General features: G+C 38.5%; 1 protein-coding gene across 1 annotated transcript in view; it reads left to right on the top strand.

Annotated features, from left to right (window-relative positions):
* The window catches only part of EIPR1 (EARP complex and GARP complex interacting protein 1), an 89,177-nt gene extending 82,049 nt beyond the window's left edge, over positions 1–7,128 (top strand). Inside the window, exon 9 of the mRNA XM_061989768.1 lies at positions 5,341–7,128. Within this exon, the coding sequence (XP_061845752.1) occupies positions 5,341–5,515 (175 nt within the window). The 3' untranslated portion in view covers positions 5,516–7,128. The remainder of the gene's footprint in view (positions 1–5,340) is intronic.
* Positions 7,129–14,599: the final 7,471 nt, after the last annotated feature.

The following is a 14,599-nucleotide window of genomic DNA, read 5'->3' as shown; positions in this document are numbered from 1 at the left end:
AATTCCACTGGAATATGAGGAAGGCTGCCCGGGGAGGGTGTGGAGTCTCCTCTGGAGGTTTTCAAAACTCACCTGGACACATTCCTGTGCAACCTAGTCAAGGTGAACCTCTTTTGGCAGGGGAATTGGCCTAGATGATCTCTAGAGGTTCCTTCGAACCCCAAACATTCTCTGATTCAGAAAAAACAACCCACCCCACCCCCCCAACAGAAAAAAACTTCCCTTCCAAAAAGACCCCAAATAACAAAAAGTCATCTTCAGTGATCAGAACAGACCAGAGAGGAAATCGTGACTGGCTTCTCTGTAGAAAGAGATTCCTTTCAAAATTCCGATTAAAGGAAGTGGTGATTCCTACTTTTTGTAATAGAAATATATTTGGAGCCTTTTGAATAGTATATTGTGTGGTTTCACCATAATATATACAAGCTGTGTGATATAACCTCTTTTGTATGCACATCTGTGACTTCAGGAAAGTGAATTGTCAGCATTTATATTTTGAAAAGTTTTCCGTAGAAGTTCATGATAAGGCAGGCTTTCAGGGTGCTTTCACACAGCTGCCAGAAGTGTCAAAACTCATGATATTTTCCTTGTCATATCTATGCCTTGAAGAAGTCTAGAAGCCATAGGATTATGCTATGGAATCAACCAAGAGACTTCATTAATTAAACCAGGTTAAATAGTGTCTATTTTGGGGAATGCCAGTAGGCAGGACTTCACCTGGTAGGATGCGTAAGAAACTGGGCCGAATCCAGTGTAGCAGCACTTTCCAATTCATAGACTATTGTGCTTTGAAACCATTTTTTCTCTGTTATTCCTTTCTTTAACCCTCATCAGCAGATACATCCTCCTCAATTTATTGAGTGTACTAGGACAACTATGAAACCTGTTATATTGAAATATGCATTTCCTGTTTTTAAAGAAGGAGTTTTCCTGCAAAAAGCAGTTAAGAAGGCTGTTTTTTGAGTAAAAAACATAATGCTTGAAATAGTATGAATGGTGGATTATGATAAATTGATATGAAAATTGTGTTCCAGTATAAACATTCTTGAATTCTGTTTTCCTTGACAGAGTGAAAAGTGAAGGAGTGTGTTGTCTAAGCTTATCAGAAACAAAACCTTACAGCTGCTAACTATTCTTCTGTGATATGGTCACCCACAGGGCTTAATCTAGAATCTGGTGGCATGCTTTTCAGGATTCATTTCAGAAGCCGTGATAGTATTTCATAGTAATTTTTAGATCAACAAGGGCTTAATTTTGACTGTGATAAGGAATAATTTTTGGTGACTCTGAAAAACATATTCTATTGAACATTGTGGTGACAGATCAGAGTTGACAGCACTGCAAACTTAAGTGGTTGTTAGCATGAGAAGTAGTTGGAAATAACAACTTTCTGCATGAGAACAGTTATCAAGGGCTTAACAGGCTTCTCTCAAGTCTGTAACACAATTAACCTCAAAGTTCTCTAATAAAATGAAAGCTCTTCTCCTTTCATAGAAGAAGCTGGTAGATGTCATGCTATGTGAGTAAGACTAAAAAGAGAAAGCAGTGCAGCTTCAGCTTTGTGTGGCATGTGTCTTAAACTTATGCAGAATGTAGGTAGAGATTATACATTTCTCACTAGGAGTTCTTGATGACATAAGAGTTTGATGTCTTGTCAGTTGATGCAATGCAAGTACATATGTAGGGAGAGTAAAATGTATTTTACTCTGTGTGGAAAAATCATGAAAATAGTACTGGAAAACAGAGAGACTAAAAGAACTCTTTAAGAGGCAAGAGACACTTAGGACAAGGAAGAATGTAGCTTACTAAGCTTGCCAGACATATCAAGTGGTCACCAAGTATGCATATCAAATATAATCTAGTCGGACTGTTCTATCAAGGGATCAGTAGGTGAGGCACCTACACGTATGATACAGTAAACCAGCTAAAGCATAGCAATTGCCTTTTTACAACCATAACCAGCTGGCACGTAAACCTAGAAATCTGTTTTGACAACCACCCGAGTGACACATTTAAGTAGCATAAATGAAAGCTTGCTTCATATCTACCTCTGTAGAGGTACTCTTCTTGTTTCTGAACTTTTCTAATTGGGAAGAAAGTTAAGATTCTGAAGTCTTCTCCCTGTTACAAAACCTGCCAAATACCTACTGACTGTCACATTGTCCAGTCCACTTTTAAAAGCTCTTCTTCTGTGCTTGGTGTTTAACTGAAGAAGACAAATAACCTGAGCATTGTCATCAGGAGTTGGTAACTATGCATATTTCCAATATAAGAGTAATGCATGTGAAAGTATAGCAGTGTTCCTTAAATCATTGCTACATTATGAACAAAATATTAGCACTGACAAGTGCTAATAACTATGACATGTTCTGAAATGGCCTACTGTAGGTTAAACGGAAATAAAAATTTAGCAGCTGATAAAAACAGGAGGATACTTAAAATATTTAATAGACAAAAACATCACAAAATATATACAAGCTGTTTTGTATGTGGTTAACTAGTACATGCTGTGACCAAAATAATCTTTTTTGATAGACTCTCATTTATATATGCATATATTTAAAAAGGTATTTGTTACCTTGCTTAAATAAAAGTCAGCATCGTAGCTATTAAGTCTATAACTTCTTGCATTAACCAAGCTATATATAGTATGTGGGGAGTTAAGAGAGACTTTAGTTAGGAGTTCTTAATGAAAGGGGTGTAAAATTTTATTGACAGTAAATAGTTTGTTGAGAGACTCAGAAAATGAGCAATTCTAAATATCTTAGATTCATATAGATTAAAAAAATAATATCTTTGACCTATTCCTGATTTAACAAAAGAGGCATGCACATAGCCAAAATGCTGACAAATCTGACATGTTTTCTTGGAAGTTTCTTGGCATAGGGTAATGTGATCTGTCTCCAAGAGATTCCTGTTTTGAGGAAGAAAACTACTACAGATAGTTGTGTTGTTACTGTCTTAATTCTTTTGGACAGTCTTTCACATACATAAAATCATAGTAAAAGAAGTTCTGCTCTTTATTTCACTAGCTGAATCCTTCTGGGCTCATTGCCTATTAGATAATTTCAAGACTAATCTGTTTTCATTCATAGTTTGTAAAGGATGCTCACAAACAGGCTTTTTTAATCTTCTGCAGTGTTCTTGTGATACATGTCATTCTAAGATTTTGTGTTTTCCATCCTGATTATCTTGTATAATATCCAGCTCTTTTTACACCAAGTGATCACCTCCATAAGCATTTTCTCAGATCCTTGTTAACTATCTCAAGGCCTTTCATATGCACAAGTAGTGTATACATGATATTGTCATAGATCTATGCTATTTAAAACAAACAAACAAACAAACCCCCTGCACTGAAAACTGGCTTATGTGGCATAAGGAACCACCTGGAATAGCTTTCTGTCTTTTTCTGGGAAGACTCAAGTTTACTTTCATACCCAGGAAGAGATTCAGTGTATAGACAGTTAAAAACTGCAGTTATAAATGGAAATGCCAAGCAGAGGTTCATCTACAGGCTTCTTTCCTGAACACTCATTCCCTTATGACTTCTGAAAATTAAATTAGATGAACTGTGTTATTTAAATGAAACTCTAAAGCAAATCTGAGCATACAGAAAACGGTATAATCTAGAAGCTTATCTGTCCTTGTTTATCCAACCTTTGGTTAACTGAGACTCCTGGTTAACTGAAAGTCGGTCATGTCCCCTGATAGCCATGTGCACCGTGCATTACTCCCCTGCTTATCCGGAGAGACATCTGAAACCTTCAGAATAATGGAGTTGTGGGTAAGTGGGTGAGCACTGCGTGAAGCACATTGCTGTCTGGGGACATGACCAACTTTCACTTAACCAGGCATGTCAGTTAACAGGAAGTTAGAAAAACACATTGCAGGCGATGAAGTGTGTGTGTGTGTGTGTTTATTAGCTCTCTGCTGTTAGATGGTTTGTATCAAAGTGCAAGTTCAGGAGAAATGCAAAACAAGCCTGCTCTTTGCAATTAACCAGGGGCTGCCTGTTGTTTGTGCTATGACCTTTTTTTGTTAGTTGACCTTAAACATACGGTAAGTAAATTATAAGAGTTCCTGAAACTAAATATTTGAAGCTATTCTGCAGTATGACTGCTTTTGGCTTATTCGTTAAATTCATCCGAATTTGAGTAGTGATGTCAGATTCCCAGCTGATGAGGCTGGCTGGGTGGGCAGCGATACCCTGCAAGATATGGTACCGTGTCGCCAGTGTGATGTTCGAGACACACGCTGTTGGAGAGCAGCAGTGAAGGGCAGAGATGGCCAATAACAACCCTTCCTTTCTGCAGTAGCTGCATCTGTTTAAATGATTGAGTGGCATTCACAAGGTTCTTTGGCTTGACTTTCTGTTAGGAGGATTGCAGCTGTTACACAAGGCTTTTTCTCGGGGATGAGGATGCTTCTGAAAGGCTGACATTCCTGTCAGATAGGGATGATCCTCTGTCAGTGAATGAGCTCTAAGGTCATTCTCTGAAACCTCACCTGCCCTGTAGCTACAGAATAATGTGCTGTGCTGTTGGTCTGAGAGGAGGGACTGTCTCTGAGTGCAGGGAAGAAGTTCTCAGTTAGCAGAGCACGATTAATGGCTCTTGAGTGGTTTAGACTTCAGAGAATTGCCTGAATCTGCACTTAAATATTTGCAATGCAAAAGAGAATCTGTTTCTCATGATGTAAGGGGACCAGGAGCTTGGTTGTTGCAGTGAGAGGTGAGGTATACAAAAATAAATGAGAATACAGCGTTGCGTTAACTGTAGGAAAGGGAGATGAAAATTGAAGTGTTCTCAGAGTGGTCCCTCCATCACCCTTCCATTGAGCTGGAGAGGGGGATCCAGAATGGCAGCACAGGAGAGACTGTGATGTTAGGAACTGCAACTTCTTTCTTATCTACACATCTCTAATGAGATTATGTATATTTTAAGAATTCAATTAACAATAAAGAGGGAAAGGCAGGGATGGAGTATGATGAGAAAAGATATTGATAAAAATGTGTTTTAAGTGCATTTAGATCATACTTTGTAGTTTAACTTGCTTGAGAGAGATGCTTAGTGTATGTTATGAGAAACTTGGAAATGCACTGAAGTTAAGAAGTATTTTGTACCTGCAGGTGGAGTCTTTGACTGCTGTGTTACCTAAAGCATGGGTACATGCAGACATCTGCTATAAAATATTTCCTTAGAGCCTGCTACTGCATTCTTATACTCTAAATGGGAGGTTGTGTATCTAGATGTTAGTGGTACTTAATATGACTTTTAAAATCAAATGTTTTCACAGATCCTTACTATTTTTTTTCTTTTTTTTCCCCCTCAATTTTAGGATAAAGGAGCCCCTTCAGGACAGTGTGATAGCTACCTATGAAGAACATGAAGATAGCGTATATGCGGTTGAATGGTCCTCAGCAGACCCATGGCTATTTGCCTCTTTAAGTTATGATGGGAGACTTGTTATTAATAGGGTTCCCAGAGCTCTTAAATATCACATACTGTTGTAATTCATTTAGATTATGGTGCAGTTATTATCTTGATGTACACAACTGGTAGGTATTGTTTATGGATTTTTTTCCGGGATCTATTTTTATTAAGTATAAATGTTACAATTTTGTTAAGAAAATCTGTGCTAATATAGATAACTTTAATTTCTCTTCTGTATGCACCTCAGAAAACTATGTTGCATTTTCAGAAGACTGTACTAACTAGACATCTGTTTTTTTGGGTTTCTTTTTGAGGGGCTAATCACTTTGTGAATTATAAAGTTTCTGGAAGTATTTATTACTTCCCATGCTATTGCTTAAGATACTGTGATTTGTTTCGTAAGTGTTATGCAAATATAGTGGATTACAGAGGTGTTATTACACTGATATAAAACAGGCAATCAAAGGTGCATGTAGCAGAAGTGATCTACTCACACTTATAATATTTTCTCTTTCTGATATAAGTAGCCTTCTGCTCTTAGCTAGGACCACATTCTGACAGCTAGCCTGGATGTTCTTCAACATTCAAAAATACAGTTTGGGAACAGTCTTAAAAGGCTTTCTTAATTTAGGCTTTCTTAATTCAGTCTAATATCTTAAACACTTTTTCTCTCATTTTGTGTGTCCTGAGAAAAAATGTTAATTGTGAAGGTGCAACCTTCAAAATATATTTTTTGTTTAAGTATTATGGTAGTATCAACAAAGTACCATCATGTAATTTGCAAACTAAAGGCAGTTATGAGCTATTGCATTGGAAAAAATATTAGTCTTTAGTGGAATCTCTTATATACGCCCATGTTTATAGGACTTTTACTGTAATATATTTTGAAGGACTCTGGAGCAATGCCATTGTTTACCTGAAAAATCTCTTCAACATTTTTAAGTAGTCTCTCTTTCTTATTCTTTTGACTCTGTACCATTCTGCAGTATGCTGACATGATGTAGCAGGCTTTCAACAAAGCAAAAATTTGCTATATCCAACTCTTTGCAATACCTGACCTAGGCATTGGTGACTGTCTTGTTACAAATGATGAGAACAGCCAGATGGTGGCCTGTAGGAGACAACCTGAAATGTAGATGGAAGGCGTGATGAAACATGGCTGTATGTTCTGACACCCTCCCTTCCCCTTGCATATCTTGACTAAAGATGAAAATTCTGCTGCTTGTTCTTTGTCTGCTCAGACTAATCACAGCAGTGATCATTCTCTGTTGCCTTTGCATCACTATTATTTGCCATCAACTTGAGAACCTGGGTCTCTGTGATGGTGTTGGTTGTGGCAGCAGTGTGTAAGACCACTCTGAAGAAATGGCAGTGAACATGGGATGGAAAGATCAATACCAACCTCTTCCTGCAAATCCTGCTGTTGCTATGGCAACTGTTGGTGTTAGTGTTGAGGTACAGCTTGCTGCTCACCTCTGCTTGTCCTTACACACTCTTGGATCGAAGCACGTCCAAATGTGATTTGTTGTGTATACACAGCTGCTTTTGTGAGAACATGCTTTGAGACCATGACTGACTGCTGTAGGCCAAAACATGCAGAAATGATGAAAGCTGAATTCTAGGTTTGAGTGTCTTAGCTTGTTTGGAAGAATTCATAGGAATGAAGTAATCCAATTAAATCATCTGAGCTATTGTTTGTGTTACGATGCCTCCTGTCTGCTCAAGGATTGAATGCTTCATTGGAAATTCTGATGGTTTGATTTTCTATGTTAAGATTCTAAACTTGTGCTATTTCAAATTGTCTCAATCTATAATTAGGCATGAGCTGTTCACCTGTATACTGTATGAAAAATTATGTTTCCAAATCAGTAGTGCTTCAATTGTCTGAATATCAAAATGCTTGGTTGGGCTGCAGCTTTGTGTGTGAAGCTTTCACTCTTCAGGGAAAAAACCTTATTGGCTTCTCCCCTTGTCCCCCCCCCAAAAAAAAACTCCAAACTCACAAAAACAAAAGCAAAAAAAAAACCCCCAAAGAAAACAAACAGCAAAAACCTGCAATATATCTTTAGTATGCAGCAAAACTCTTTAAAAAAGTTTCTTCACATTAGCAATAAAGGTCTAAGGAAACTTTATCTGTTAATGTATATGACTTGCAATGTGAAGGTGACAGGAAATTATGTAACAGTATGTAGGATTTGATTTTTAGCATAATAAATGCAGGACAGATTTCGGACTAATTTTTATGTGAATGTTTTTCCTTTAGTATTATAAGCTTATACAATCTGGAAAGCTCTGTAAAGAAATAATATCAAGAAATGTTTTCCTTTTAGTTTGTTAAATGTGTATACCACTGAATAGGGAAGAATTTTCAACTGTATGTAAAGCAAGATATGAGCTACAGCTTTGGCAGCAATGCAGAAATGACCTTCAGAAAGGGAAGACTTTATGACAGGGCTTCATCCTAAGGCTGTTAGAAAGCAAGCTGCTGTAGGATAAGAGGAAGGGTTTGAAGGTGGCTAAATAACTGATTAAAAGATAGGAAAAAGGAAGCAGGAATCATGTTTCATGGTGAAAAGAAATTACTAATGAAGTCTGTGAGGATCTGCCCAGGCCTGTGCTTCACAGTACACTCATGACCTTTTGGGGAAAAATAGCTGCATAGAAATATAGCAAAGTTTGCAGATAGTAGTCAGAACAGTTAAGATGACTGAAGAATTATAGAGGTACTTTACCTCATGGAGTGGCTGGATGATAAAATTGTAGATGAAATTTGGTGTAGGAAACAAAGTAATGGATATGGGAGAAAACAGTCATTTTACATAACTACCAGGGGCCACCAATGTGTAGCTATTACTTGGAAGTAAGATCTTGGGGTTTTCATAGATCTTTAAATCATCAGCTTTGTAGAGGTTAAAATTTTAATTAAAAGTTGAGAATTACCAGAAAGCAAATAGTGAACAAAATAAAGCGTTGTTAATCCATGAAATAATACATTTTCATAAATCTGTGGTGCATGCACATCTTGAATACTGTGTGTAGTTCTAGTTTCCTCCACCTCAAACCCAATGTAGTAAAACTGAGATGTGAGAGGAGGGTGACAGGAATGATGAATAGCATGCAACGCCTGTATGAGGACAAGTAAGGCATATGGTTGAGAAGGAATGATAAAAGTCCATAAAATCACAGGTGGCAGAGAGAGAGGATGAATAGGAAGTGATTGTTCACTGTCTCTCCTGATACCAGAGCTAGAGGTTATTAAATGGAGTCTGCTTGTGGCGACTCAAAGCATACTGAGGTGGTTTTCATGGGTGTGATGGTAAGCTATCACTTCTCTTTAAGAATCCTCTCCCCCCATCCCCAACCCCACAACAAAATATCCAAGGATCTCATTAATAAGAGTTTACATGATTTGAAAGTAACAACCAGTATTTGAAAGATACAATCTGTTAAAGGCTGCCAAATATAAAAGCAGCATTTCTGGCTCAGAAAATCCTTTTGAGCTGTGAATTGCTGGACACTACAAAGACTACTGTCAGAAGAGATCCCTGTGTGCTTGTCCAGTCTTGACTTAGCTCCCTGGACATGTGCTGTTTGCCAGTATGTATAAAGTAGAAGTTGAAAAGAATAACTTAGTCTCTAAAGCTTTGTCTCAAGTGCTGAGACAGCATATTGCTTGTGCATGTTCTCATTCACAGCTGTTTACTTGGGTTATAGGTTGTATTTTGAGGATTTTAGAAAGCACTCATGTATTGGATGAATTTCTTACAGAATCCTGGTACTATTTCTGGAAACATACCTTGTTGCAAAACATTCCTTGGTGGTAGGACTGTGGCAGCAAGTGGGTTTCTGTACAGCAGGGAGTCCATCAGTGCTGTGGAAATTTAAGTCATGGTGTCACATGTCACAGCACTTGGTTGTTTTAGTATCTCAGAGAATGCTGTTTATGTAGTCATACATTGGCACTGGTAAGCACATAACTCTTGTGTTTTCAAACAAGCACTTCTTAAAAAGATTTTTCTTTCTTTGCAGTGTTTCCAAGTAAGACGCTTTAGTAGGTCTCGGTTTTGAAAGTGAGTTATAGTATTCCTTAAAAATGTCAAATGGTCAATGTTACCACCAAAAAAACTTGTTTTATTCTATATTTGGTGTAGAAAATCTATTGTTTACCACCAATTTAATATATGTGTCTGGTATGGTATTACAAAAATGCTTGAAGTGATTTTTTTTCAATTCTACAGAAAGTGAATTATTGAAGGAGAAGGGAATTTATAATATTTTAAAAAGGATTTTGAGCATGATGTAAATAAAACTGGTTGAAGTCAATACAAATCTTTGCCATTTAATGAGAAGCTCGAAACAACAATCAGTTTCACTTGAGCTGAAATAGTGCTAATTTCAAATTAAAAAAAAAACCCAACCAAACACAAAACAAAACACACCTCAAGAAGCAAAATGTAACCTGGACTTTGCTTGTGATGTCAGCGCTAAAATTAGCCTGATCTATATTGAAGCCCATGAAGTTAAAGAGCTCCTTGTCTACATTAGAGTTAAGGAAGAGCATGTATTGGATAGCATAGGTAGACTTGATGTTTGCTCTAGACCATTTCTTCTTACCTCATACCTTTTCCTTTTACAAAGATGAGTGGAGATAAGAAGCCATATGAGTGTAAATAAGAAGCTATATGATCTGGATTGCGCTCAACATTAAAATTGGTTTAAAACAGTGCTTTGTAAAGAACTGAACTGTCTGACCGTTGTATTTTCCATCTGACAACAGAAAACATTTGTTCTGTATTTGTCTCTTTATTATGAGTTCTCAGTTCTTACAGACTGGTACCTCCTGCAGTATCTGAGACTGAAATTCTGCAGCTCATTTAAGATGGTCTTCAACAGTATCATCTGACATGGTAAGACACCCTGAAGTAGGTATGCCTTTGACATAGCTGAAACAGTGGAAAGCAGGCAATAGTAGTTGGTAAGATCAGTATTTGGATACAAGTTTATAGTGCTATAGAGCTGCTATTTGGCTTCAGAGAGGATGTCAAGGATTTTTTTGCCTTTTTTCTAGGGGATATGAAGAAAGTGGTTTAAACTTTTTTTGTGGTGCCTGTGGATATGAATGCCATTCTGAGGCTGCAGAAAGCCTGTGATACCTGGTATAGCAAATGAAGTGACAGAGAAAAGTGCAAATCGTTTTTTAGAGAAGCCTGGCCTTCCCAAAAAGGAAGCTGCTCGGTGTGAAGCCATGAATAGTGTCCAGAACAATTTGCACATTGCTTCTGCTCATTCCACCTGCCACTTTGGTCAGTGAGGAGCTAGTGAAATGAAAAGAAAATGACACAGAGAGATTTGGAAAAAAGGATAAAGGAGAAGAAAAAGTAAAAGGAAGGTTGACAAATATGGAGTGAAAAGCGAATTGGAAAACACAAGATAGGGAAAGATCAATTTGGAAAAATGAAGTAGGAAAGATGGAAGAAATTGACAGTAAATTAAGTAAAGAAAAAGACATGGGGATACAAAGTAAAAAAAAAAAAAAAAAAAAACAACAAAAAAGCCCCAGTGGTTCACTTGTTTTGGCAAAAGTCCTTAAAATTCTTCTATGTTAATCTCCCTCTGTTAACTGATTTAAGTGCTATAGAATTGCCATTTTATATTGCAGTTTTAAAATGTTGATATTGGGAGTGATTCATGCAGGATCGTTGCTGTGAAGTTCTTGTTGATCCCTAAGTTATTAGTCTAGTCCAAACTTGTAGGCTTTAAGGGGTTAGGATTTGTATCTGGTCCTTGTTCTTTTCAGAGATGAGGTTGAAACTGCATGTGTAAGCAGTTGTAGTCTGTTTTTGGTGCAAAGTTGTCAAGTCAGGTAGTCAGCCTGAGGGAGCAGTATCCTGAGAGGAAGAAAGAAGATGTCAAGTGGGCTGTTCCCTGAGCCACACTAGTTAGATCTGCAAAAAGCATCCCTGTGACAAACACTGGTTATCCCCTTGTTGATGACCTCAGGGGAGTGTCCTGGTGAGAACCACTCCAGCTATTCGATGTGATTTGTAAAGTATCTGAGGCACATCCTTCCTTCCACAAGACTTACCTTACAGCAAAAGAATTTTGAGTTGTCCTTGAGAAAATTCCCCTATCTTGATGCTACAGCCCCAGCTTCGTACAGGGATTTTACTGCCCCAGCACAGAAGATAGCTTTGGGGAGAGAGATGAATGAGTCTTACTAAATCCAGGAGCCAAGCTCCCGGTGAGGAGAACCATAGCAAATATGTGGATTTCTATTGCCCTGGAGCTACAGCAACAGCTGCCAAGCAGCTGGGCTGAGCAGGGAAGACCTCTAATGTACCTTCTCAGCAAATTGTCCATTTATTCTGATACTGCCCTGAGTTCAAGATTTTGGCAGGAGGAAGTAGGGAAAGGCTTTTAAACAAAACGATTTTAGAATAGTATGTGAAACCTTGGAAAACCCAAAGATACCACATACTAATCAGCAAGTCTAGATGAGCTGAATCCTGGGGTGGTAATATACTTGGCAGAAAATTCTCTGAAGCACTGCCAGTTTCTAAAAATTTGCAGAGGACCGAGAAGACAAGAAAGACTGGGAAATAGGAGAAATAGTATTGATATTTGGAGATCGGTGGAACAGGAGTGCAGAGATAAGGAAAGATCTTTCGCAGTGAGAAAATTTTAGCCGAGTTATGAATGTTTCATTGTTGATTTTTGTGCTTAGATATTTTTTGTAAACATCAGTGAAAATACCAGCAACTATCAGAAATTATGTCATGGTATCCATGCAACAAAGTGTGGATTAGCCACTGTGCTACACAGAATAGCCAGAATTGTAATCCCAATGTTTATGTGATTTCCCTGACCCATCCTCTTTGGAAAGTAGGGATGTGTGGAACATTAGTATCTAATGGTAAATTTAATTTGCCTTAAGTGCACATGAAGGAAAAGAAATCCTATATATTCTCTGAGTTTTCCACCATGGGATAGAGTTTCTGCTAAAGAGAGTAATGAACCGTCTTTTGACTTTGCACCTGAAAAGTAGGGGGAAGGTACCTGGAACTTGAGTTTACAGAGATTGTGAAGAAGAAAGATCTGTTTTCCAGCATGCAGTTTCTGGGCTAAAACACTCAAGTGCTTTCAGACGTATCACATCTTTTGAGCAGATGTTACCAAACTAGAACTGCTTTGAAAAAAGGATTATACTACTCAGGATAATGATATATCAGCACAAAAAGGAAAATATATCGTCCGGGGAGTGGCTGAATAACATGTTTATTTGCAGCCACAAAAGAGTTAGGCTTGGGTGCATGCATGTCTACTGGTAGGTAGATGGAAGCATAGGTACTTTTGATGCTGTTTTTTTGGTTTTTTTTCTTTCCCTTTAAGTCCATCTGGTTAAAATGGGAGAAGTCAGGTAGATATATTACTATTGGAAACTCTGTTAGGAGAAGCACAAATGAAAGCTTGATCACAATGGGAGCTATTTAATTCTTAGCAAAGCAAATCCTAAGAGCTTCAACAATTTTTCTGACCATCCTGTTAGTTTGGAGTTCTGGTTACTTGGATTTGGTTTCCTAGATAGGTGCATATTTCTAGTCAGCATTTTAATTATCTGTTTCAGTGTTTATATTATTTGAACATTTTTGATCTTTTGTTTCAATGAATTACATACATGCTATATAGTTTTCTGTTGTAGTTCACAGGCACTTCTTGTAAGACAAACTGCTTTTTTTTTCAGTCTTTGTGCTGCTATATTGGGAGATACTCTGGTTTCTATTCCTCTAGCCTATACCTCAAGGCTCAAATCAGAATTTCATTTCTGTAGTGTCATGGGTTTGTGTGGAGCCGTTTCTGGTAATGGGGAAGGAGCTGTAAAGATGGCTCCTGTAAGAAGTTGCTTGAAACTCTCACCAGATCTGAGTCAGCCTAATTAGGTGCTTCCATGATCCCATTTTTAAGAAGAAAAAGCCAGAAGAGGAGGGTTCTTCCTGTTCCTTTTCCTTCTTCTCCAGCTGGTGGTGGTGCAAGGAGTTGGAAGAGAGAGAGAAGTGACCATGTTGACTCCAAGGTCAGTGACGAAAGAGAGGAGGAGGTGTGCTGGAGCACAGACTCCTCTGCAACCTGTGGAGAGGACTGGTAAAGCAGTGATTTGTTTGCACTTAGTTACTGCCCCTGATGCAGGGTCTTTTGCTATGCCCAGAGGAGGCTGTGTCCTGTATGAGGGACCCAGTGTTGGAGGAAGGGAAGAATGCAAGGAGTCATCCTCCTCTAAGAAGAGAGAAGCAGCAGAGAACGTCTGTGAGACTGACCACATCCCCCATTCTCTGCCCCCCTGAGCCCTTGAGGGGGGAGGAGGTAGAGATATGGGGAGCAGTGAGCTGGGCATGGGAAGAAAAGAGGGATGGGGGAGGGAGATCATAAAGTGCTGGTTGGAAGTTTCTCATTGTTATGATCCCTGTTCTGCTTTTGTTGTGTTCTGTTTCTTGTAGGTAATAGAATAAATTTTCCTTACTTTCCTCTCTAAGTTGAGTACTGGAGTCTGTTTTGCCCAGAACCGTAATTGGCAACAAGCCCTCCCTGCCCTTGTCTCAATTCACAGCAGCCTTGCTTATCTTTTTACTCCCGTTTTGCTGGGGCTTTTGCCATCCTAACAAGGGTGGAGATGGATGGGGGACAGTGAGCCAGAGACTGTCATGGTGCTTCATTGCTGGCTGGGCAAAAGCACGACATATGGGTTTTGGACTTGTCATTGCTGAGGGGTGAAAAGACCTGTGGAAGAAGGCTGTTGTGTTCACATTCACCAGAAAACTGTGTCAGCCGGAGAGAATGAAGGAGTAATTGTTGCAGTGTTCCCTCCTTCACTGCTTGTACAGAAAGACATAGGCTGTAGGGGGGAAGCTACCTGAGGTTATTAAGATTAATACTGCTAGAAATTCCAATCAACTTGCACAAGGCTGCTCTTCAAGGCTGTCAGATGCCTGCTGCCTTTTCTGATTCAGGCAGGGCCACATCAATTTTGTGTTTCCCAACAGAGATTGCTATGATTTATGAGTTTAGGAGGCTGATAAATGTGGTTAGTTGAAGTGTTCATGAAATAATTGAATCAGAATAATTTCAGTCAGCTGTGCTCAGTTTATTTTCTCCAATAACCACAGGAGGGT

Source organism: Colius striatus, chromosome 2 (genome assembly GCF_028858725.1).
Source record: "Colius striatus isolate bColStr4 chromosome 2, bColStr4.1.hap1, whole genome shotgun sequence".
Taxonomy (NCBI): Eukaryota; Metazoa; Chordata; class Aves; order Coliiformes; family Coliidae; genus Colius; species Colius striatus.
The sequence above is the reverse complement of the archived record's forward strand: the minus strand, read 5'-3'. Positions and strand labels throughout refer to the sequence as shown.